The 25,663-nt window shown below is 37.8% G+C and overlaps 1 protein-coding gene across 1 annotated transcript in view; it reads left to right on the top strand.

The window, feature by feature from the left end:
• Positions 1 to 25,663, top strand: part of RRH (retinal pigment epithelium-derived rhodopsin homolog) — a 51,637-nt gene that overhangs the window by 5,511 nt on the left and 20,463 nt on the right. The window contains exons 2-4 of the mRNA XM_053700187.1: positions 5,065 to 5,255; positions 5,925 to 6,024; positions 12,849 to 13,002. Of these exons, the coding sequence (XP_053556162.1) occupies positions 5,065 to 5,255; positions 5,925 to 6,024; positions 12,849 to 13,002 (445 nt within the window). The remainder of the gene's footprint in view (positions 1 to 5,064; positions 5,256 to 5,924; positions 6,025 to 12,848; positions 13,003 to 25,663) is intronic.

Below are 25,663 nucleotides of genomic sequence, written 5' to 3'. Positions count from 1 at the left end.
ATAAATAAATAGCGATCTTTAATAAAATAGCAGGACTTTAAAAAGGACACTTTATATAAGTGTTAACTTTACTTCCACGTTAAAAGCTTTTGCCATTGATTGGAGAAACTTGGAGCAATAAGACAAGGTTTCTTTAAATTAAGGTTTCGTCTCAATTTAAATTTCTTCTTTATTTGATTAAGGTTTATAATTTACTAAAGGCCCCTTAAACAATTTTTTTAAAAGAATATATGTATAGATATATATTGTACCAAACTTCCATCAGATATATGTAGAAATATGTATTTATGAATAAATAGAACATATTGTGCTATGTGAAGAACATCAGAATGTGATATATTCATATTTTCATGTCGAGTTAGCGCACTTGAGAATATGCGATCGGGTTTACACAGTCCATTGATATCTATGGGGGTATACGTTAACACATTCGCCATATTCTAAGTTTGGCTTTTTGCATGCATTGGGTTAGCGCAAGCAAAAACTGTTTACTTTCAACTTGTAATCCGATCACTACCCAATGCGCGCAAAAAGCTTACTTTTAGCAGAGTTAGCGTGCGAGCGGGAGTGTTAAATACTGCTCCACTTGTAATCTGTCCCTAAATGGGTAAATAGGACTCCATATAACTCCACTGAAAAGAGAAACCATAGGGTCAGTTATTCACTTGTACTTTTCCAAAATCCTAGAAATGAATGTTAAGATTCTCAAAAGGTGGTACTATACACCTATAAGATTAAAAAATGTATTGTTACACATATTTATTTTGTGCTTACAATGTTGTAAATCAGTATGGTCAATGATACATATCTGTGGGTTTTGCCCGAAAATTGAAGCCTTTTGGACACATATGTATACTTCCCTGCACAAAATCATGGGAAAACAATGACCCATTAGATTCTTCCTTAACCCCTTAATGACCGCAGCACTTTTCCATTTTCTGTCCGTTTGGGACCAAGGCTATTGTTACATTTCTGCGGTGTTTGTGTTTAGCTGTAATTTTCCTCTTACTCATTTACTGTACCCACACATATTATATACCGTTTTTCTCGCCATTAAATGGACTTTCTAAAGATACCATTATTTTCATCATATCTTATAATTTACTATAAAAAAAATTATAAAATATGAGGAAAAATTGAAAAAAAATACACTTTTTCTAACTTTGACCCCCAAAATCTGTTACACATCTACAACCACCAAAAAACACCCATGCTAAATAGTTTCTAAATTTTGTCCTGAGTTTAGAAATACCCAATGTTTACATGTTCTTTGCTTTTTTTGCAAGTTATAGGGCCATAAATACAAATAGCACTTTGCTATTTCCAAACCATTTTTTTTTTCAAAATTAGCGCTAGTTACATTAGAACACTAATATCTTTCAGGAATCTCTGAATATCCATTGACATGTATATATTTTTTTTTAGTAGACATCCCAAAATATTGATCTAGGCCAATTTTGGTATATTTCATGCCACCATTTCACCTCCAAATGCGATCAAATAAAAAAAATTGTTCACTTTTTCACAAATTTTTTCACAAACTTTAGGATTCTCACTGAAATTATTTACAAACAGCTTATGCAATTATGGCACAAATGGTTGTAAATTCTTCTCTGGGATCCCCTTTGTTCAGAAATAGCAGACTTATATGGCTTTGGTGTTGCTTTTTGGTAATTAGAATGCCACTAAATGCCACTGCGCACCACACGTGTATTATGCCCAGCAGTGAAGGGGTTAATTAGGGAGCATGTAGGGAGCTTTTTGGGGTAATTTTAGCTTTAGTGTAGTGTAGTAGACAACCCCAAGTATTGATCTAGGCCCATTTTGGTATATTTCATGCCACCATTTCACCGCCAAATGCGATCAAATTAAAAAAAAACGTTAAATTTTTCACAATTTTAGGTTTCTCACTGAAATCATTTACAAACAGCTTGTGCAATTATGGCACAAATGGTTGTAAATGCTTCTCTGGGATCCCCTTTGTTCAGAAATAGCAGACATATATGGCTTTGGCGTTGCTTTTTGGTATTTAGAAGGCCGCTAAATGCCGCTGCGCATCACACGTGTATTATGGCGAGCAGTGAAGGGGTTAATTAGGTAGCTTGTAGGGAGCTTGCAGGGTTAATATCACATTTAGTGTAGAGCTCAGCCTCCCACCTGAAACATCAGACCCCCTGATCCCTCCCAAACAGCTCTCTTCCCTCCCTCACCCCACAATTGTCCCCGCCATCTTAAGTACTGGCAGAAAGTCTGCCAGTACTAAAATAAAAGCTATATTTGTTGTTTTTTTGTGTTTTTAAAAAGCATATTTACATATGCTGCTGTGTACTATCCCCCCCTTAGCCCCCAACCTCACTGATCCCCCCCAAACAGCTCTATAACCCTCCCAATCTAACTTAATATGCGCCATCTTGGGTACTGGCAGCTGTCTGCCAGTACCCAGTTTAGAAGAAAATATGTTTTTTTTTTATTTTTATTAAAATTTTCTGTAGTGCAGCTTCCCCCCACACAAAACCAACCCCCCACCCCTCCACGATCTATTTTTGTGCTTTTGCACAAACAAGATTTGGCCCTTTTTCATAGCAATATTTTCCGTAGTGTAGCGGTTCCCACCCGCTCCCGCCCCGTGCACGCGCCCACCCGCCAACCTCCGTGCACGTGCGTGCTCCCGCGCGCCCCCGCGCGCGCCCCCTAACGGCCCCCGCCTCCGATCCCGCCCCCCTTGATGGCAGAAGATACACCGATGGCCGCCCACCCGCCTCCCAAGTCGGCTCCCACCCACCAACGATACCGGCCATCGATGTCCGGTGCAGGGAGGGCCACAGAGTGGCTCTCTCTGCATCGGATGGCCATGTAAAGTTATTGCAGGATGCCTCCATATCGAGGCATCACTGCAATAACCGGAAAGCAGCTGGAAGCGAGCAGGATCGCTTCCAGCTGCTTTCCACACCGAGGACGTGCAGGGTACGTCCTCAGGCATTAACTGCCTTTTTTTTGAGGACGTACCCTGCACGTCCTCAGTCATTAAGGGGTTAAAGGGACACTGAACCCAAATTTTTTCTTTTGTGATTCAGATAGAGCATGTAATTTTAAGCAACTTTCTAATTTACTCCTATTATCAATTTTTATTCGTTCTCTTGCTATCTTTATTTGAAAAGGAAGACATCTAAGGTTTTTTTTGGGTTCAGTAGCCTGGACAGCACTTTTTATTGGTGGATGAATTTATCTACCAATCAGCAAGGACAACCCAGGTTGTTCACCAAAAATGGGCCGGTGTTCTGGTAAGAGGCCGAACTTTTGAAAAGAGCGAACCATGTCACTTCCTATGACGTTACATCAGCTGTTTTACACTTTTTGGCCCTAATGCGCATGCGTGCCAGCGTCATCACATACCTGGCCGCATACGTCACTGGTAAACTATTTAGACCTGTGAAATTCAGAAACCCTTTCTATAGCGCATGCGTGAGATTTTGTATCACAAATGGGGGGTTTATGGAAAGCTGTTTATTCATCTCCTCGGCAATATTATGAACTCCGCCCCCCCACACTGCAATTACTCCCATTAAGCTGAGTCTCCGTGCGTGTAATGAAAAACAGCCACTCGGCTATCACCACTGCTGCTTCTGCTGATCCAATGCTTACTGCTGCAACAAATGTTTAAACCATGACATTGAAGGGAGCCTGTGAAAAGCTGCATTGGATCAGCAGAAAAAGCAGTGGCGATAGCCGAGTGGCTGTTGTCATGCACGCACAGAGACTCAGCTTAATGGGAGTAGTTGCAGTGGGGGGGGGGGGGGGGCGGAGTTCCGAATATTGCCAAGGAGACGAATAAACAGCTTTTCATAAACCCCCCATTTGTGATACAAAATCCCACGCATGCGCTAAAGAAAGGGTTTATGAATTTCACAGGTCTAAATAGTTTACCAGGTATGTGATGACGCTGGCACACATGTGCATTAGGGCCGAAAGTGTAAAACAGCTGATGTAACGTCACAGGAAGTGACATGGTTCGCTCTTTTCAAAGTTCGGCCTCTTACCAGAACACCGGCATCTAAACTTACATTCTTGCATTTCAAATAAAGATACCAAGAGAATGAAGAAAAATTGATAATAGGAGTAAATTAGAAAGTTTCTTAAAATGTCATGCTCTATCTGAATCACGAAAGAAATACATTTGGGTTCAGTGTCCCTTTAACATATATTCAGTTATGCACAAATGGAGTGCAGTCAGTAATTACACGAAAGACCGTCAATGGGTACTATATGCAGAAGACTGATGGAGTAATCCCCTTTTTGGAAGAGTTTCTTGTTTTTGTTGGCAGAAGAAGTTTGGGAATGATGGATTTCATAAAAAAATGTAGAGCAAAATGTAAAGTAAAAAAAAAATTAAAATTAAAATGTATCTTAAAATAAGCACAAAACCTAGCTGTTAGTAAATTGCATAGTCCTCTTTCACTCTTACGCAGCTTATATTTTCTCTGTTTTACTTTGACAGAACCTAGATGATTGAAACTTGGAATTAGAAAATGTTGAAAACATGTACATTAATTAATAATGTTCATACAAACAGTCCTAATCTTTAGACACACTAAACAAATTAAAAAAAACTTGTTGAAACTGGCAAATGCTGAGTGTGATTTAAGATACTCAGACACTTGATTCAATTGGTTATGTGGTATTTGGTAGCAACTATTAATGTTATATGGCAATATTACTGACTGGAGTTTTTGATACATTTCTAAAATTCAGTGACTAGCCATGCAAGTGACAAAAAGTTCAAATTTGGTACCTCTTTTGAAAAGGTTGAACATTCATATTCTAAAATATAATCTTTTTAAATCGATGTCAGACTTATTTTAAATTATTAAAATAAATTATTCATACCAATTTGATGTTGGTCAATATAGGTTAAAAATTATTGTACGGCACATTTGAGATTCTATGATATATGGTTCTAAAAAAATTCTTATCACTCATCATTGCTGACTCTAAAGGATTTACTCTTGTCTGTTTTTTGTTATTTGCATGAATAATAATCTTTAATTCTATGAATTTTCCACTTAGGGGTCATAAGTATTTTAAGTAATATTATAGTCCTGGGAATCTTTGTGAAATATAAGGAACTCAGAACAGCAACAAATGCCATTATTATTAACCTGGCATTTACCGATATTGGAGTCAGCGGGATTGGTTATCCAATGTCTGCTGCATCTGATCTTCATGGAAGCTGGAAATTTGGAAATGTAGGATGTCAGGTAAGATAGAATGTTTTTTTCGTTTTTGTTTTTTAATTGATAATGCGAATCTAGAGAACAAACTCAATAAAAGTGTTTCTGATTGAATGGAAACTTGTGTTATGTGTGATAATAATGGGGCCACCATTGTTTTACAGATATTAAGGGGAAGATCCCATGGAATGAAGTATAATACACCAAAAATAGCTCAATTTTAGTTGACCAGATCATACTTGGGCTGCTAATATTAACTGACCATGCACTACTTCTGCTCCCTGCAGTAGCAGGTCCTGACTGCTATTCATAGCAAACATCCTTTACTGAATTCTGAGTCATTTTCCTATAACACTTGTACCTATGTTACATTCATATTAGTGGAATCTTTCAGTTTCGCAACTTGTGGAACTGGTTCCTTATTGGTCTAAATGTATGTCTTTTCCTTCTGCTTGGATTTACATTAATATTACCTTTCATTCATCTTGACTAAATCTGATTGATTTCAATGGTTTAATCTGAGGAGGATTTATTTGTGTTATTTCAGTAAAACAATATGAATGCAGTAAAAATGATTGTTCTATATTTTATTATCTATATAATTACAATACATCATTACTGTATACTGTTGTGCCACAGTTCCAGATGCTGTAGATCCAGTAATAAATACATCATATTGTTATTATTCACCCTTAGATTTATGCTGGCTTAAATATATTTTTTGGAATGGCAAGCATAGGACTACTGACGGTTGTTGCTATTGATCGCTATCTGACGATCTGCAGACCTGACATAGGTACAGTATACTAATGCATTATTTATCTTACATTTGTTTTCATGGAAATGAATGCATTAGGTATATAGCACTCTAAAGTGGAACTTCTGACTAAGTTTTCACTGTAGGGGGTATATTTATTGATGTGCGAGCGGACATGATACGATGTAGCGTATAATGTCTGCTGCACATCGATAAATGCCGACAGCATGCGCTGTCGGCATTTATCATTGCATCAGCAATGGTGCAATGCCGCCCCTGCAGATTCGCAGCCAATCGTCCGCTAGCAGGGGGTGTCAATCAACCCGATCATATTTGGGTTGATTGACACCCCCTGCTTTATAACTTCTGTTTCCGGTGAGCCTGAAGCCTCGCCGGAAACAAGGGGCATCAAGCACCATATGGAGTTTGATAAATCGGCCCCTAAGATCGTAGGCCATCCCACTTCAAAATATCAATGTATAATATTATTTATTAAAGGGAAATTCTAATAGGAATTAAAATGCTCATCAGTGAATTCCAAATTTAATCAAAAATATTTTTGCAATGTACTTTTATTAAGGGGACAGAAGTAGCAGAAGTGCCAAGAGCAGTGATTCTTAATAAACGGTGTCACATATAATTAAGAGTGCAGGAGCAACTTTCCAATTTACTTCTATTATGAAATTTACTTCATTCTGTTGGTATCATTTATTGAAGGTGCAACCATTCACTGCTGGGGGTAGCTGAAAAGATCAGGTGAGCCAATTATAAGAGGAATATATGGGCAGACCCCAATCCCAGTAGTGCTTTGTTGCACTTGAGCCTACCAACAGTGTATATAAAAGGTCTGCACACCCTTATGAAGTTGCAGTTTTTTTAGGAACAATGTAACTGTCTGACTTTTTCCATCTGTACTGTTAACTTCCAAAAAACACAAATCCAGAGAAAACAAAAACAAATCGTTAATTATTAGCATAATTAAAAAAAATAAAAAAATACATAAGGGTAAGTAGACTTTTTATATCCAATGTAGGAATGGTTTTCAGCAAAGGATACCAAGAGATCAAAAGAAATTTGATAATAGAAGTAAATTTGAAAGTTGAGTAAAATTGCAGGATCTGTCTGAATCTTGAACATTTAAGACTGTCTCATGAAAGGTAAAGGGGCATAAAACAGCTTGAGATCTGTGCATATCCTAAAAGGGCTAATTCATTAAAAATAGTTTGCATAAAAAAATTGTTTAAAAATTGCTGGCAAGTATTTTAAAATAATTTTCAAAAATAAGCAAAATTAATTACATAGCTAAGCTGCCTGGAGCAGCCAACTCCACTCCCCTTATCAGTGTTTAGACACAGGCATTGTATTTCAACTGCGTTCACAGATTCTAGGCATGCTCCTGCAGATAATCCCTATGCATTTTTGTATTCTACCAAAGCAAGAATAGATATAGATACAGCCATAGAAGAAAATGCGTGTGTGTGTGTGTGTGTGGGGGGGGGGGGGGGGGGGGGGGGGAGTTAAAGCTCTAACCCAACTTGTTTTATGTCCCTTTAATGATGAAAAGATACCAGACTAATTACTGTAACCTTCTGTAAAAGTACAATGAATTCCTTACTAACTGAATCATGTATTTGAACCAGCACTATATAAATAATATTTTTGGATGAAAAGGGTTCCCATAAAGCTAGTTATTTTGATTTTGACCTTAAAGGGACAGTAAAGTCAAAATTAAACTTTCATGATTCAGATAGAACATGCTACTTTAAAAAATGTTCCAATTAACATCTATCATCTAATTTGCTTTGTTTTTCTTGTATCCTTTGTTGAAAAGAATACCTAGGTTAGGTTCAGGAGCAGCAATGCACTACTGGGATCTAGCTGCTGATTGGTGGCTGAACATATCATTGGCTCACCTGACGTGATCAGCTAGCTTTTTGTAGTGCATTGCTGCTCCATCAACAAAGTATACTAAGATAAAACTTTATGCTTCACAATCCTGATGTTTCATTGCTCTTAATATTATTTGGAAGCTACAAAGTACCATAAACTGATTGTCTTTTTTAATTATTCACTCTTGTTTCAAAAGAGTCAAAAAGCTTTCAATACATTTTACAATCCAAAAAGCATCTACCTTTTAAGATGTGGAATCATTATACCAGTGCTATTGCTTCATTATTATTTGTCATTATGACATTTTTGAGCATCAGTTTATCAATTTATCCACTTTTTCCATGCATCTTGCACTTACCAGATCCTGTGTCTTGGGTGTCTGTTCAATTCCTCTGTCTCCTGGGACTCAGTAGTGCCGTAGCATTCCCTTTACTTTGCACTTGACTTCTGGTTAGGGAGAACTGTGGAAGTAGTAGTCTGTTGCCACTTACTGAACAAAAGATTGTATAGAACTCTATACTGTTCATCTTGTTAGATTACAAGTGACACGCTAACTGTTGCATGCGAGTGATAAGGGGTATGTTGTGGGTGTTTGCGCGTTGGAAGTAGCGTGCGTATTACAAGTTTAAAGTAAACGTGTTTGCTCGAGCGCAATTGAATTTAACATGCACCCGGTTAGTGTTTCTCAAAAGGAAGAGGCACTCACAGGTCTTAATAAGCAAAAAGTACTTTTATTAGTTCATAGATTCAGTCACCGCTATATACAGTATATATACAGGGAGTGCAGAATTATTAGGCAAGTTGTATTTTTGAGGATTAATTTTATTATTGAACAACAACCATGTTCTCAATGAACCCAAAAAACTAATTAATATCAAAGCTGAATAGTTTTGGAAGTAGTTTTTAGTTTGTTTTTAGTTATAGCTATTTTAGGGGGATATCTGTGTGTGCAGGTGACTATTACTGTGCATAATTATTAGGCAACTTAACAAAAAACAAATATATACCCATTTCAATTATTTATTTTTACCAGTGAAACCAATATAACATCTCAACATTCACAAATATACATTTCTGACATTCAAAAACAAAACAAAAACAAATCAGTGACCAATATAGCCACCTTTCTTTGCAAGGACACTCAAAAGCCTGCCATCCATGGATTCTGTCAGTGTTTTGATCTGTTCACCATCAACATTGCGTGCAGCAGCAACCACAGCCTCCCAGACACTGTTCAGAGAGGTGTACTGTTTTCCCTCCTTGTAAATCTCACATTTGATGATGGACCACAGGTTCTCAATGGGGTTCAGATCAGGTGAACAAGGAGGCCATGTCATTAGATTTTCTTCTTTTATACCCTTTCTTGCCAGCCACGCTGTGGAGTACTTGGACGCGTGTGATGGAGCATTGTCCTGCATGAAAATCATGTTTTTCTTGAAGGATGCAGACTTCTTCCTGTACCACTGCTTGAAGAAGGTGTCTTCCAGAAACTGGCAGTAGGACTGGGAGTTGAGCTTGACTCCATCCTCAACCCGAAAAGGCCCCACAAGCTCATCTTTGATGATACCAGCCCAAACCAGTACTCCACCTCCACCTTGCTGGCGTCTGAGTCGGACTGGAGCTCTCTGCCCTTTACCAATCCAGCCACGGGCCCATCCATCTGGCCCATCAAGACTCACTCTCATTTCATCAGTCCATAAAACCTTAGAAAAATCAGTCTTGAGATATTTCTTGGCCCAGTCTTGACGTTTCAGCTTGTGTGTCTTGTTCAGTGGTGGTCGTCTTTCAGCCTTTCTTACCTTGGCCATGTCTCTGAGTATTGCACACCTTGTGCTTTTGGGCACTCCAGTGATGTTGCAGCTCTGAAATATGGCCAAACTAGTGGCAAGTGGCATCTTGGCATCTGCACGCTTGACTTTTCTCAGTTCATGGGCAGTTATTTTGCGCCTTGGTTTTTCCACACGCTTCTTGCGACCCTGTTGACTATTTTGAATGAAACGCTTGATTGTTCGATGATCACGCTTCAAAAGCTTTGCAATTTTAAGAGTGCTGCATCCCTCTGCAAGATATCTCACTATTTTTGACTTTTCTGAGCCTGTCAAGTCCTTCTTTTGACCCACTTTGCCAAAGGAAAGGAAGTTGCCTAATAATTATGCACACCTGATATAGGGTGTTGATGTCATTAGACCACACCCCTTCTCATTACAGAGATGCACATCACCTAATATGCTTAATTGGTAGTAGGCTTTCGAGCCTATACAGCTTGGAGTAAGACAACATGCATAAAGAGGATGATGTGGTCAAAATACTCATTTGCCTAATAATTCTGCACTCCCTGTATATACAGTGGGGCAAAAAAGTATTTAGTCAGCCACCAATTGTGCAAGTTCTCCCACTTAAGAAGATGAGAGAGGCCTGTAATTTTCATCATAGGTATACCTCAACTATGAGAGACAAAATGTGGAAACAAATCCAGACAATCACATTGTCTGATTTGGAAAGAATTTATTTGCATATTATGGTGGAAAATAAGTATTTGGTCACCTAAAAACAAGCAAGATTTCTGGCTCTCACAGACCTGTATCTTCTTCTTTAAGAGGCTCCTCTGTCCTCCACTCATTACCTGTATTAATGGCACCTGTTTGAACTTGTTATCAGTATAAAAGACACCTGTCCATAACCTCAAACAGTCACACTCCAAACTCCTCTATGGTGAAGACCAAAGAGCTGTCGAAGGACACCAGAAACAAAATTGTAGACCTGCACCAGGCTGGGAAGACTGAATCTGCAATAGGCAAGCAGCAAGCAGCTTGGTGCGAAGAAATCAACTGTGGGAGCAATAAATAGAAAATGGATAACATACAAGACTACTGATAATCTCCCTCGATCTGGGGCTCCACGCAAGATCTCACCCCGTGGGGTCAAAATGATCACAAGAACGGTGAGCAAACATCCCAGAACCACACAGGGGGACCTAGTGAATGACCTGCAGATAGCTGGGACCAACATAACAAAGGCTACCATCAGTAACACACTACGCTGCCAGGGACTCAGATCCTGCAGTGCCAGACGTGTCCTCCTGCTTAAGCCAGTACATGTCCGGGCCCATCTGAAGTATGCTAGAGAGCATTTGGGTGATCGAGAAGTGGATTGGGAGAATGTCATATGGTCAAATGAAACCAAAGTAGAACTGTTTGGTAGAAACGCAACTCATCGTGTTTGGAGGAGAGAGAATGCTAAGTTGCAACCAAAGAACACCATACCTACTGTAAAGCATGGGGGTGGCAATATCATGCTTTGGGGCTGTTTCTCTGCAAAGGGAACAGGACGACTGATTCGTGTACATGAAAGAATGAATGGGGCCATGTATCGTGATATTTTGAGTGCAAACCTCCTTCCATCAGCAAGGGCATTGAAGATGAAATGTGGCTGGGTCTTTCAGCATGACAATGATCCCAAACACACCGCCCAGGCAATGAAGGAGTAGCTTCATAAGAAGCATTTCAAGGTCCATGGGGGTCTAGCCAGTCTCCAGATCTCAACCCCATAGAAAACCTTTGGAGGGAGTTGAAAGTCTGTGTTGCCCAGCGACAGCCCCAAAACATCACTGCTCTAGAGGAGATCTGCATGCAGGAATGGGCCAACATACCAGCAACAGTGTGTGACAACCTTGTGAAGACTTACAGAAAACGTTTGACCTCTGTCATTGCCAACAAAGGATATATAACAAAGTATTGAGATGAACTTTTGATATTGACCAAATGCTTATTTTCCACCATAATTTGCAAATAAATTATTTCCAAATCAGACAATGTGATTGTCTGGATTTGTTACCACATTTTGTCTCTCATAGTTGAGGTATACTTATGATGAAAATTACAGGCCTCTCTCATCTTCTTAAGTGGGAGAACACAATTGGTGGCTGACTAAATACTTTTTTGCCCCACTGTATATATATATATATATATATATATATATATATATATATATATATATATATATATATATATATATATATATATATATATATATATATATATATATATATATAATGTGTGTAAACATTTCTATTTATGTATTTATATGTGTATATATGTATTTACAGACACATATATATATATATATATATATATATATATATACATATAAAAACATAAATCCATATGTATACATATATAGACATATATAAGAGCATTGGAGCCCTTTCAGTCAAGTAGTTGAAAACATGTTAAATCATATTCATGCAATATTTATATTAAATAAAGTGTTTAACTGTGTTTGTACTGTAAATATTTCACATTTCAATGTTCTTCACATATATGTTATTTGTATTTTAAAATAGATATACCTATATATGTCTGTATATTTATATCTATATCTATATATAGTTATCTATCTGTCTATCTATCTATCTATCTATCTATCTATCTATCTATCTATCTATCTATCTATCTATCTATCTATCTATCTATCTATCTATCTATCTATCTAGGTATAGATACATTTTGTCAAAACACTATAAGATATATATAGAACAATGTGAAGAACATTGGAATGTGAAATATTCATATTTTTATGTCCGGTTAGCGCACTTGAGAAAATGAAATTGTGTTTGCACGTGAGTAAGGGTGTTTTTTTCCCACTTTTCAAACTCCATTGACTTCTATGGGGAAATATGTTAACACGATCGCAATATTCTAACTTTGACTTTTGCGCGCGTCGACATTATCTGCAGACAGGGATTAGGTAATGTTTTGGACAATGTAAACTGTATCTCTCTATTACAAATGTGTAGGTAATTTTCTCAGGCAGTTTTATAATCTACCCTGAGCAAAATTATTTATGTTATTTAATTTCATATGCTGATTTTATTATGTAATTGAAAAATAGTTTCAAAAGAAAATTAGAACAGGAAATTCAATTAACTTAAAAACTGTTTGTGTATTGTCCCAATTCATTTTCTTTCCCCACAGGAAGAAGAATTACAGGTTACCACTACACAGCTCTGATTTTGGCTGCATGGATAAATGCGGTCTTCTGGTCTGTAATGCCCATAGTGGGCTGGTCAAGTTATGCACCTGATCCTACTGGAGCCACTTGCACAATTAACTGGAGAAAAAATGATGCGTAAGAAGGGCTATTTGGGTTTTGTTTGTCGCAATGTTACGGAATGGAATGTAGTAGGTTATCTAATTCTGTATTCTTATTTATTCTATGAAAACCACAGAGTAGTGTAAAATTTATCAAAAACAAATAGGCATTTAAAGTTATTAAACCTCTCCAATTGGACAAGCTGTATAGTGTCAACGTAATGGTTTATTCTTAATCAGCAAAAAACAAGGAACAATAGTGCCAAATTGAACCACATGCTTATATAAAAGTAACATGAAAAGAAATCTTAATTTTAGATGTTTATTTATGGAAACCCCTGCTGAGGTTAGCAAAGATCGCTAGCACTTCTCAACAATCACGCTTCATGTCATCCTGAAGGATGGTATATGAGAAGGAAGTTCGTAAAGTTTACAGAGATGAAGTGTAATAATGGTCCCAAGAAGAGGGCTAAATTTAAGAGGAATCAAGTGATGAGAGATTGAAGAATTATGGGAGGTTCTAAGAATGGGCTGCATTTACATAGTTGCTGATAATGAATTATCAGTAACCAGGGAATTAAATATTTTATAGGTTTGATAGAATACATTTATCTTAATATCTGAACATCAACTGTGATAAATTATATTGATAATGTACTGTAAACTACTTAGGGATAGATTACAAGTGGAGTGCTAATTTATCACGTGCCAGCAAACGGGCAAATTTTTGCGAAATAAAGAGCCATTACAAGTGGCAGGTTATTGCTACCACAAGTTCCTGCTCGCATTGCGGCACACTTCAAATACCAGCGCACATTTACGTGCACTGTTATTACGAGTGGAGCGCAAATATCGCCCTCCACTCGTAATCTAGCCCTTAATTTATTAACATTGTAATTTGATAGGGCAAATTAAAGTCTGTATTTTTTTAATTTATTGTACTTTTCATAGGGTATTTTGAGGGTCAACACTATATAGATCAGCACACTTTTTTCTATTATTATTTGCACAGAAAAAAGTATTACAAACATAGTGGTGTCTGGATTGATCCATTTATAAGGTGCCAAAAAGGAATAATAATTTACATGTGTAAAACAATTTTTTTGTAAGAAGAGAGTTGCCGCAACTGATATCACATGCAATTTTTACAGTTATGTGGTTTAAAATATTGCTAAAATCTCCAAACCTCACTATACATAATAAGATTTATCTCTGTTGAATAATATTGCTATTACTATAAAAAGACGGTGGCAGAGTGTTCGAGATATTATGGATCATGATTATTCAAAACACAATTTTTGGTTCTTCTGTCCCAAAGATGGAAAGGGAAATGGTTAAATCGTGATCATGACAATGTAATTTCTGATATAAATACCATTTTAAACAGACAGAAGTACTTGAAATTACACTCATGAAAATGCAAGTATGAAATAAAAAGTAGCATTATAGGGGGCGGAGCCGGGCCGTGCAGGATGATGGCTGCTTGATCCTTGGCTCCTAAGCCCCACATCCGAATTATATCTAATAAGGGTCTCAATTTGCCCAATATTTAGCCTCAATGGGATATTATAAATAGTATAAGGGTACACTATCATCTGAGCCTGAAAAAAAAAAAGGAAAAGAAAGAAAAAACAAACCGGAAAGAACTTCATCACACTGAGCCGCTGCAGGCAGCATTAAAAGTCACCGGACTACTGACACTTATCAAGGCCACCTCAATAACGGTGTATACCAGAGACACTTAGCACCTCAACATCAAGGCTAAGCCGGACGCAATACCTTAACGGCAGTGAGGGAGTCTTGGGAATACTAGACGCGGCCTAGAACGGGAGGAGGAGAAGGTCTCGAAGAGGCCGTGCACAACCATCACGCGCCACAAGTTCCCGGTGAGCAGCACAGGATATAAAGGTGACACTGACTGGCAAAATATAGACAAAAGGCAGGCAGGGTGAAGCCTTAGACCATAGTTAACCGCTAATTATCCCCTTGATATAGGTGCGCATTAACGTTGAGAGCGGGTCAAATCCTAACTGCGCAACACCCTGATACAACCCAAACTGCCCTAAGACAGGTGACACCTCAAACCTCATAATAGCGGACCCCTCCGAGCAGACACCCTTCAGAAGGAGCAAACGCTCATTATTAACCCCCTCATAAAGGGCAGAGCACTCACAGAACTGGCCTCGGAACAACCATATTAATTGCTGCTTCACAACTGCTGAAGCAGGGCAGCCACAGACTTAGCTACCTGGAACTCATCTATTTCAACACGAGGCCTAGGGGTTATAACCTTGATTGTCACTGCACCTTTTACACAGTTATAGAAAGAGTGACACTGCTAAGGGACATAATTAACCCTGTTTGGCATGGTGTGAATGACTCAGGCTCAAAGGCGCATACTATAATTGCTTAAGCTTACACTTTGCAGCATCGCCATATATATGCTCTTGACTGTAACTACTGAGCATTTCTACATAGGAGAATATCAACGAGTAGAGGGCACATTCTGTGCTTTTATGAAACATGTCCAACAAGAGAAATAATAAGGGCGACAGGGGATCTAAAACCACTAGTGTAACTAGCTATCTTAAAATGGCAGCTACATCTAAAGACATGGCAGACACAGAGTCATTGTCAATAGCCTCTTCTGCATCAGATGAGAGAGACATCATGGATATGCCGAGTCAGGAGCCACTGACAAGGGAGGATTTAAACACTATCTCCTCAAAAGCTGACATCAACGCGGTTCTATCAGAGATGAGGTCATTGTTTGGAGACCTGAAAAAAGATTTACACAGTGTTAACCAGCAGGTACAAACACTTAAAACCAACCACGAGAACCTACAGAAACAAGTCTCTACTAACATCCTCCATACCCAGAGACATGAGGAAGATATACAGTTCTTGTTAACCAGAATAGAGGATTTAGACAATAGAGGACGGCGAAATAATATGAGAATCAGAGGGGTCCTTGAAACAGTAACTAATAATGCCCTGGAAGGATATTTGCAAGACCTCTTCCGAACAATTAAGGATACACCAAGCTCACCAGAAGTCCCTTTGGAGAGGGCGCACAGAGCCCTACGAACAAGACCTTCACCTAAAGCACCCCCAAGGGATATTATAGTTAAATTTCTGAATTATAAAAGACTGCATTTCACAGAAGGCAAGAAATCTCAGAAATGTAACTCATGCAGGTATTCCAATACAAATTTTCTCTGACCTAAGTCAAATCACCCTACAGAAACGAAGGGATCTCAGGTTTATAACCAGTGACCTGCAGAAACATAATGTCCAATATAAATGGGGCTTCCCAGTTTGCATCATAGCCACCAGAAATGGGAAGCAAGCCACATACACAACACCGGCGGATTTGTCTGAATTCTGCAAAATTTTGGAACTGAGCATCTCTCCTCCAGAACAGGAGGCAGCACCCCATGGGGAACTGGACACTTAATGGATCAGCATTATTTAACAAATGTGACTCATGAATAGAACTGTTGCATTTTTGGTCACAACTGCTAGACCTGAACTAGAACTCCAGATGAGTATATTTTTATGGTTTATTTCCATTTTTTATGTTATCTTCTCTTATGCTTATGTGATGTTTCAGTTAATCATGAGTGTGCCTGATATTCCTGTTGAATATTTAAAATATAAATATTTAGGTGTAAATGTAGAATATATTTTGAGAACTTTCAAGGAAAACAGAGACTGAAGCTCGTACACAAGCGAGCTAAAGAGAGTGGGAAGAACTTCTCTTTAATGTTTATATAAGACTCATCAGGCAGCTATGCCGCCCATGGACCTGGGATTCTTGTCTCTGTGTCGCAACTTATTTTCACACTGTTTTCTACTACTGTTATGCTCTGTTTTTGTGGGGAACAAACATTTTTATGATGGGACCTGTTTTTTACAGATGTTATGCTCCAGAAATGTTATGTTTTAAAATTGTTATGTTACAAAAGTGTTCAGTAATACTTAAAAAGCGAAAACTGTTAATTCACGTTTACCTCAAAGTAAGGTACATTAGTTACTTAAAAAGGACTTGAGGCTGTTTACTAACAGCTACTTTAATTTGCTGAAGGAGGCTTACACTGTTACTTAGTTATGGGGGATGATTGTTTCATACGTATTGTGTTGTTTAACCCTTTGTCTTTGATAACTCACTCCTGAAAATATTGAAAAGCCCGGACCCTCAATTTATTGTCCCCCTCTCTACTTGACAAGGTTGGGTAAATGGGACCCCAGACTAACATGTTACACACTAACTATTAGTTCGGATGTGGGGATACTGACTCCACAACTTCTCTTACCTGAAACTCTTTCTCTAACTTGCCACATTGTCAGGTTTGATCGTCCACTCTTGGACACCACTGAACTTTTCTCTCTTTTTTTTTTCTACCTGTTACTAATATATCTTAACAAATTACTACACAACCTAAGCCGTAGATATTGGAGCCTTTTTAACACCTACTGCTCACTAGGGCTTAATTTTCCATTTCTTCTTCTCCCCCCCCCCGCTTTTTTTTTCTTTCTCTTCTTTCCTCCCCTTTCTTCTTCCCCTCCCCCAAACTGCAACCTGCCCCTCCCCTATATCAAAATGCCTCCACACAAGACACATAATTTGACTGTGATGACACTGAACACTAAAGGATTAAACATTCCAGAAAAGAGATCCCACTTACTCAGAGACGCAAATAGGCTACAATGCGACATCTTGTTTAATCAAGAGACTCATTTTAAAAAGGGTAGAGAACCGCATTGGCACAATCCTAAGTATCCCACTTCTTATTTTGCCTCGAACTGTCAAAAGAAGAATGGGGTTGGGATATTGATTAAACACTCCTTACCTTTCTGAAGTACACATATAGAAAGAGACCCGGAGGGAAGATTTTTAATTGTGGTGGGCAACTTGCATAACAGAATGGTCACGCTGGTGAATGCATATTTCCCAAACCAACAACAGAACAAATTTATGACATCCCTCACTAACAAAATCTTAGAACAATGCAAAGGTGCGCTGATAATTAGTGGTGACTTTAATATACCATTAGACCCCCAGCTTGATACATCTAGAGCCACAGCCTCTATCCCCAAGATAGTGATTAAACAGTGTAACAATAGACTAGAGGAATTGGCGGTTCATGACATCTGGCGTACACTATACCCGATAAAGCGAGATTACACTTTTTATTCACACCCCCACAGTCTCTTCACCAGAATTGATTACATATTTACAGACCAATCCACTCTGGTATTAGTCACGGACACACATATACTTCCTATGACATGGTCAGACCACGCCCCGGTTATATGCACGTTCAGATGGCCTACCATTCCTACACATCCTTTCATATGGAAATTTGATGAGTTTATGCTTAGCAATCAGGTAATAAAAACCCAAGTTGAAAGCACAATTAAGGAATACTTCCAGCACAACCATACTCCCGACTCTTCCAACCATATTGTTTGGGAAGCGCACAAATGCATGCTTAGGGGAGTACTCCTCAAGCAAAAGTCCCAAATCTCTAAGCAGACTAGACTAAAATACTCATCGCTATTAATTAAAATACAAGAATTCGAAAAAAAACATAAAAGGCTACCAAATGACAGTTTCTGTAGTGGGAAAACAGGAAGGCGCCAATAGGGTGATAACGTTTGAGACCCTGACAGGTAAGTATGAGAAAAAAGGGTACTCACAAGTAGGGCGGCACTTAGACGTGCCAAACCAAGCAGACCGGGACCTCAGCGTCGCCCGGGAGACTCAAAAAGGCAACAACCAATCGTCAGGCCGGACCAAATTCCGTGTGGCCAGTCAGGAGCACTGGATGCTGCCACACCTCTCTCTTCGTATGCCGATTCCAAACACTGGCAAGAGGATAGGAGATAGGGATATCACGTGTGAAGCTCTCCCGATTACCGAGAGTTTAGTTAACACACGCCAACAAACTGGATAACGAACTGGATAGAGGAAGGAGCAAACTCCAGCAAAGTTACTTAAACAAATTTATTAAAAAGTTTAAAAACAATGCATAAAAGCAACGCGTTTCTCGGCTACACAGAGCCGTTTCATCAGGCTGTTATACATATTCTAAAATGCCTACTGCTTTAAACACTTCCTCTAACCAATCAAAACCTTTGAAATTTACACACCCCTCCCCACCTCAGCGTGCGTGTCAATCTCAGCTGATATGGAGAGTGTGTGGAATCATAAGCGTGCCACTTGATATTGGCGATTTTAATATCGTCTTACAGATAGTGTCTGTTCTAGTTAGACACTATATTAAAGGTCACATCACTATTATGAACACATACAATTAAAGCAATGTGAGTAAACATAATAAATAAGTAAATTTGGGCTTTCATTTCAGGTTTAGATACACGTTACACATTAGCTTTTTATCGAAACTGAACTGACATGAAATGTTACTCCTTATTACAGACTTGCAAATCAAACTGTTTGTGCAGTTCGCCAATATAATACACAATAATTACTCAATCATAACAAAAATTAATCTAAACCAAACAAATAAACAATAATAGATAAAAAATATATATATATATATATATATATACCCTATACACCATACATAACTGAAATTACACTATAGGAAAAAACTAATTAGCTATCAAAAGCTGCCAGATCAATATTGGCATTGAGACCTGATGGATTTAGAGTCTGAAGCCTATAGATCCAAAAAGTCTCTCTCTGTCTAAGTCTATAGAAACGATTGTAAAAGTCTGATCTTGGAATATGTTCAATAGGAGTTATTTGTAAACAATGTAGGTTACCACTATGTTTGGTGTTACAGTGTCGCGGTACACTATGTAATTTGTAGTTCTTTTTAATGTTTCTAAAATGTTCAGACCATCTGATGCTCAAACGTCTACAGGTGCGCCCTATGTATTGCAGCCCACAAATACAGGACAGTAAATAAATCACATAATTCGATGCGCATGTCATCCGATCGCTCATTTTATAAGTTTTAGAAGTCGTATTTGATTTAAAGGTATCTACGTTATGTGTTATATAGTGACACATTTTGCATTTCTTGTGATTACATTTGAAACTACCCTTTCTTTGTATTTTGCAAATGGTGTCATTAGTGATATTATTACTGATCAAGTTGGTCCTGTTTTTAACCACTTTACTAGGTGCCAAAATTCTTTTCAAATTGGGTGCTCTTTTGTAAATAATAGTGGGTTTATTGTCTAGTAGTGGGCCTAAAATAGGATCTTTTAGTAGAATTTTCCAGTGTTTCATAATACTCCTTTTAATTATGTTATGATTGCAATTGTATTCAGTGATGAACTTAGTCCTATTACCCATGCCTACCTGAGTATGTGTGTCTACTACCTTTTTCTCAAAATATTTTTTTCTGTCATCATTTTTTGCCCTATTAAAGGCACTGGTGATGATGTGTGCTGGATATTTTTTCTCTTCAAATCTATCTTTGAGGATTTTACTTTGCATCTCATAGTCTATTAGACTGCTACAGTTTCGGCGAACTCGCTTGAACTGCCCATATGGTACATTTCTTTTCCAAGGTAGGTGATGATTGCTTGTGAAGTCTAAATAGCTGTTGCAATCAACCTGCTTAAAGTGAGTACTAGTCGAAATCCTCCCCTCCGTGAAACTTAACTCTAAGTCTAGAAAAACCACAGTCTTAGAATCTATTGTGCTAGTGAATTTCAAGCCCTTGTTGTTACTATTCAAATGACTCACAAAGTCTTCTGCCAACAGTCTATCACCTTTCCATACCACAACCAGATCATCTATGTATCTGCCATAATACACCAGGTTCGCCCCAAACGCAGAGTTGTAAACATATTGTTGTTCAAATGATCCCATAAAAAGATTGGCGTAACTTGGGGCGAACCTGGTGCCCATGGCCGTCCCTTTTGTTTGGAGGTAGTAATCATCCTGATAGACGAAATAGTTGTGGTGTAGGATAAAAGAGATCAATGACAAGATGAAATCTTTCTGGGTATCTGGTAAATAAATGTCTGTTTCTAGATAGCTTGAAATCGCTTGTAGTCCGAGACTATGTGATATATTCGAATAGAGGGCTTGGACATCACAAGTGATCCAAGTGAGGTCTTGTGTAATATTAATCTGTTCAAGTTTGTTTATAAGGTCTGAAGAGTCTCGTATATAAGATTCAAGACCAACGACATATTTTTGCAGAAAGAAATCGACATATGAAGATGCATTGTCTGTCAGGCTGCCTATTCCCGATATTATCGGGCGGCCCGGAGGGCATTTTGGGTCTTTGTGCAGCTTCGGTAGATGATAGTAAAATGCACGATTTGGCTCTATTGGAATAAGATAATCTTTTTCTTTTTTGGTAACAATTCCTTCTTTAAAAGCACCTTCTACTAAATCCTTTAAAGTCGCTAAAAATTTGGAGGTCGGATCAAAAGTCATTTTGGTATAATAATTTTTGTCATTCAGGATCCTATCGGACTCAATAAGGTAGTCCTTAAGGTCCTGAATGACAATCCCTCCGCCTTTATCGGCTTGTCTAATCACTATGGATTTATTCTTTTTTAACATTTCTAGGGCACGTTTCTCATTCCCAAACAAATTCCCTTTACCATTGATACCCTTCGGTAATTGATCAAATTCATCACTCACCAGCTGCCTGAAAATCTCTATATGAGCATTATTGGCTAGTTTTGGGGTAAAATTGGATTTGTTCCTCAAACCTGTATGTACAAAGCCTTCACATAATTGATCAAGTAGAGAGTCAGGTTCATACACCGGAGTTATCTGATTATTAAGCCTAGAATCCATTGAATCTGTCAAAATTGGTCTATTCCCATCATCTTTATTTCTCTTTTCTGCAAAATATTTCTGCATCGAGAGTTTTTGTGTGAACCTATTCAGGTCAACAAAAAGTGAAAACATGTTATGTGCATTTGACGGGCTAAAGGAAAGCCCCTTACCTAGAACCCTAATCTCATCGTTGGTCAACGAATGGGAAGATAAATTATAGATCCCTTTACCTAGGGTCTGTAGTCGTGCCTTTTTGAGGGCTGTGTTTCTTCCTCTGCATCCTCGTTTATGTGAGGTCTTTTTCCTTTGTATGAGGGAGTCAGGCTGACTACAGGCTCTAGGTAGCTCGCGATCTTTTTTTGTTTCCAGACTGGTGGTCTGGGACGTTGATCTAAAAAAAGTTGTTGTGAAGTTGCAGATTGTGGTATGTTGTTAGCTTCACTGTTATCAAAAGATCTTGTGTCATATTCATGTGGATCTAAATTGTTGAAAGCTTGGAACCTATTAGAGGTGCTTGCTTCAATAAAATCATAATCTCTCCTGTCTTGAGGGGATTCAGAGTTATTCTCCGCTAATCTAGATCTTAGATGGATTTGTTGGTTTTTGGGAGTGAACTTCGTGTTATACAATTGTTCATTATCATGGGTTTTATACCGATTAGACTGTTCAAAAGGGTTATTTGCCCTATTAAATTGTTGTTGATGGTATCTTATATCCTTATTCTGCCCATATGGGGCAGAATAAGAAGGTCTATTCTGGGACCAATTTTGCTGGTATGTCTGATGAGAATAATCAGGGAATCTGTGTTGATAATGTTGGATGGGTCATACTTACCTGTCAGGGTCTCAAACGTTATCACCCTATTGGCGCCTTCCTGTTTTCCCACTACAGATTTTCTAACCGTTGACATACGATAAAGAAGAGCGGCCTCACATCGGATTGTTTGCACTGACTTTCGTTTACGTCACCTTAGGCGCACCTCCATCAAGAACTGCTTTTGTTTTGATTTCTTGTTTCCATCAAGTGTCGCTGTCTCCAGCTCGAGGTTGCTGCCAGGTCTCCTATTAAAGACTTTACTTTTGATAAGTATATTTGTATATTTGATAAGGACTCATCTACCTTAAAAATAGCTTAATAATATCATCAACCATTTGCCTAAAATCGTGTGCTTTAAACCATTAGCATATCTGGGCCTAGGTCCGTTGGAGGGCTTTGCACCAACTTGGGGCTATTTTCCCTGTGTATTATGATATAGTTATAATTTTGTTATCACTATTATGTTTTGTGGCTTATTATGAATCACGTAGATTTAGTTGGACTTTCTAACGTTTAACCTAGACGTGTGTCCATTGTTATAGTACACTTAGCGTAGGAATATATAGTAGACGTGCACAGTTATAGAGTCATGATTGTAGTTCTATTCTGCCAAATATTTTGAGGGCTAGTTTATTTTGAATTTATCACATAGCTATATTATTTATGATTATATTATAGTAAGCACTGACTATTTCAAATAATTTAAGGCATATCTCAGATTAGTATTATTTTTAATGTTTTGAGGTACACCTCCCACATATATTTTAAGTTGGTTTATTTAGTTATCACTATACACATTATTTTCATACCTTTTGATAACACTAGAAGTGACTTGATATTTATTATTTTTTATATCATTTAAGATTTTCCTATACGATTTCCACATTTTTGGATAGATCACATCATATACATTTTTGGTTTATTTGAGATTGAGCACATAGGATTTGATTTACATATTCTTACATTACCAACACATTTACTTTTATCTATAGCCTCATTATGTTGTCTATTAACGAAAGACAAAATAAGAGGTTATTATTAGTTTCACATGTGGGTTCCATTGGGGTGGCCCCGAGTGAAGATGTTGCAATTGAAAATATGCCCATTCATACTTTGTTTGCTAAATTAGAGGATCTAACTAATGATGAATGTAGACACTGGTTGGATGCAGAAATGCTCCAAAAATACGTAGATTCAAATTTAGTTCCGAGAGGCCTCAGAGTCTTTAAAAGTTGTTCCTTTAAGGATGATCAGTCCCTTAATACCAAGTGGGATGAAACACTTACCATGTGTTCCGTGACTTTAATGAAAATTTTGATTACATATCGCAAGTCTTTAGTGGACACTATTTCTAAGGAAATAGAAATTGTCCAACAAAGCCTTGAGAAATTCAAAAACACAAAACAATACGAAGAACTTAATTATTTAGTTTTGCAAAAAACTGAGAGCTATCAAAAAGAATTGATGGAGATTAAAAATCGGAAACTAGCTAGAGACACTGAAGATTATCTGAAAGGTGAAGTATATACATATAATAAAAAGAAAGTACAGATAGAAACATCTAATGTGATAAACCATATAGATGAGGGACAGAAGATTAATATAGGTACTATGGGCACTGCCTCTTTTACACCCAATACACAACAGGAAGATAGGTGGATAACAGTGAACCATCACAAAAATAGGAATAGAAATAAAAACAAAAATCACTATCAAAACAATTCTAATAATTGGCATAATAACAACAGACAATCAATGCCCCACCAGGATAGGGACTATAGACCCATCCAACATTATCAACACAGATTCCCTGATTATTCTCATCAGACATACCAGCAAAATTGGTCCCAGAATAGACCTTCTTATTCTGCCCCATATGGGCAGAATAAGGATATAAGATACCATCAACAACAATTTAATAGGGCAAATAACCCTTTTGAACAGTCTAATCGGTATAAAACCCATGATAATGAACAATTGTATAACACGAAGTTCACTCCCAAAAACCAACAAATCCATCTAAGATCTAGATTAGCGGAGAATAACTCTGAATCCCCTCAAGACAGGAGAGATTATGATTTTATTGAAGCAAGCACCTCTAATAGGTTCCAAGCTTTCAACAATTTAGATCCACATGAATATGACACAAGATCTTTTGATAACAGTGAAGCTAACAACATACCACAATCTGCAACTTCACAACAACTTTTTTTAGATCAACGTCCCAGACCACCAGTCTGGAAACAAAAAAAGATCGCGAGCTACCTAGAGCCTGTAGTCAGCCTGACTCCCTCATACAAAGGAAAAAGACCTCACATAAACGAGGATGCAGAGGAAGAAACACAGCCCTCAAAAAGGCACGACTACAGACCCTAGGTAAAGGGATCTATAATTTATCTTCCCATTCGTTGACCAACGATGAGATTAGGGTTCTAGGTAAGGGGCTTTCCTTTAGCCCGTCAAATGCACATAACATGTTTTCACTTTTTGTTGACCTGAATAGGTTCACACAAAAACTCTCGATGCAGAAATATTTTGCAGAAAAGAGAAATAAAGATGATGGGAATAGACCAATTTTGACAGATTCAATGGATTCTAGGCTTAATAATCAGATAACTCCGGTGTATGAACCTGACTCTCTACTTGATCAATTATGTGAAGGCTTTGTACATACAGGTTTGAGGAACAAATCCAATTTTACCCCAAAACTAGCCAATAATGCTCATATAGAGATTTTCAGGCAGCTGGTGAGTGATGAATTTGATCAATTACCGAAGGGTATCAATGGTAAAGGGAATTTGTTTGGGAATGAGAAACGTGCCCTAGAAATGTTAAAAAAGAATAAATCCATAGTGATTAGACAAGCCGATAAAGGCGGAGGGATTGTCATTCAGGACCTTAAGGACTACCTTATTGAGTCCGATAGGATCCTGAATGACAAAAATTATTATACCAAAATGACTTTTGATCCGACCTCCAAATTTTTAGCGACTTTAAAGGATTTAGTAGAAGGTGCTTTTAAAGAAGGAATTGTTACCAAAAAAGAAAAAGATTATCTTATTCCAATAGAGCCAAATCGTGCATTTTACTATCATCTACC

The sequence above is a fragment of the Bombina bombina genome, chromosome 2 (genome assembly GCF_027579735.1).
Source record: "Bombina bombina isolate aBomBom1 chromosome 2, aBomBom1.pri, whole genome shotgun sequence".
In the NCBI taxonomy this organism is placed as follows: Eukaryota; Metazoa; Chordata; class Amphibia; order Anura; family Bombinatoridae; genus Bombina; species Bombina bombina.
The sequence above is the reverse complement of the archived record's forward strand: the minus strand, read 5'-3'. Positions and strand labels throughout refer to the sequence as shown.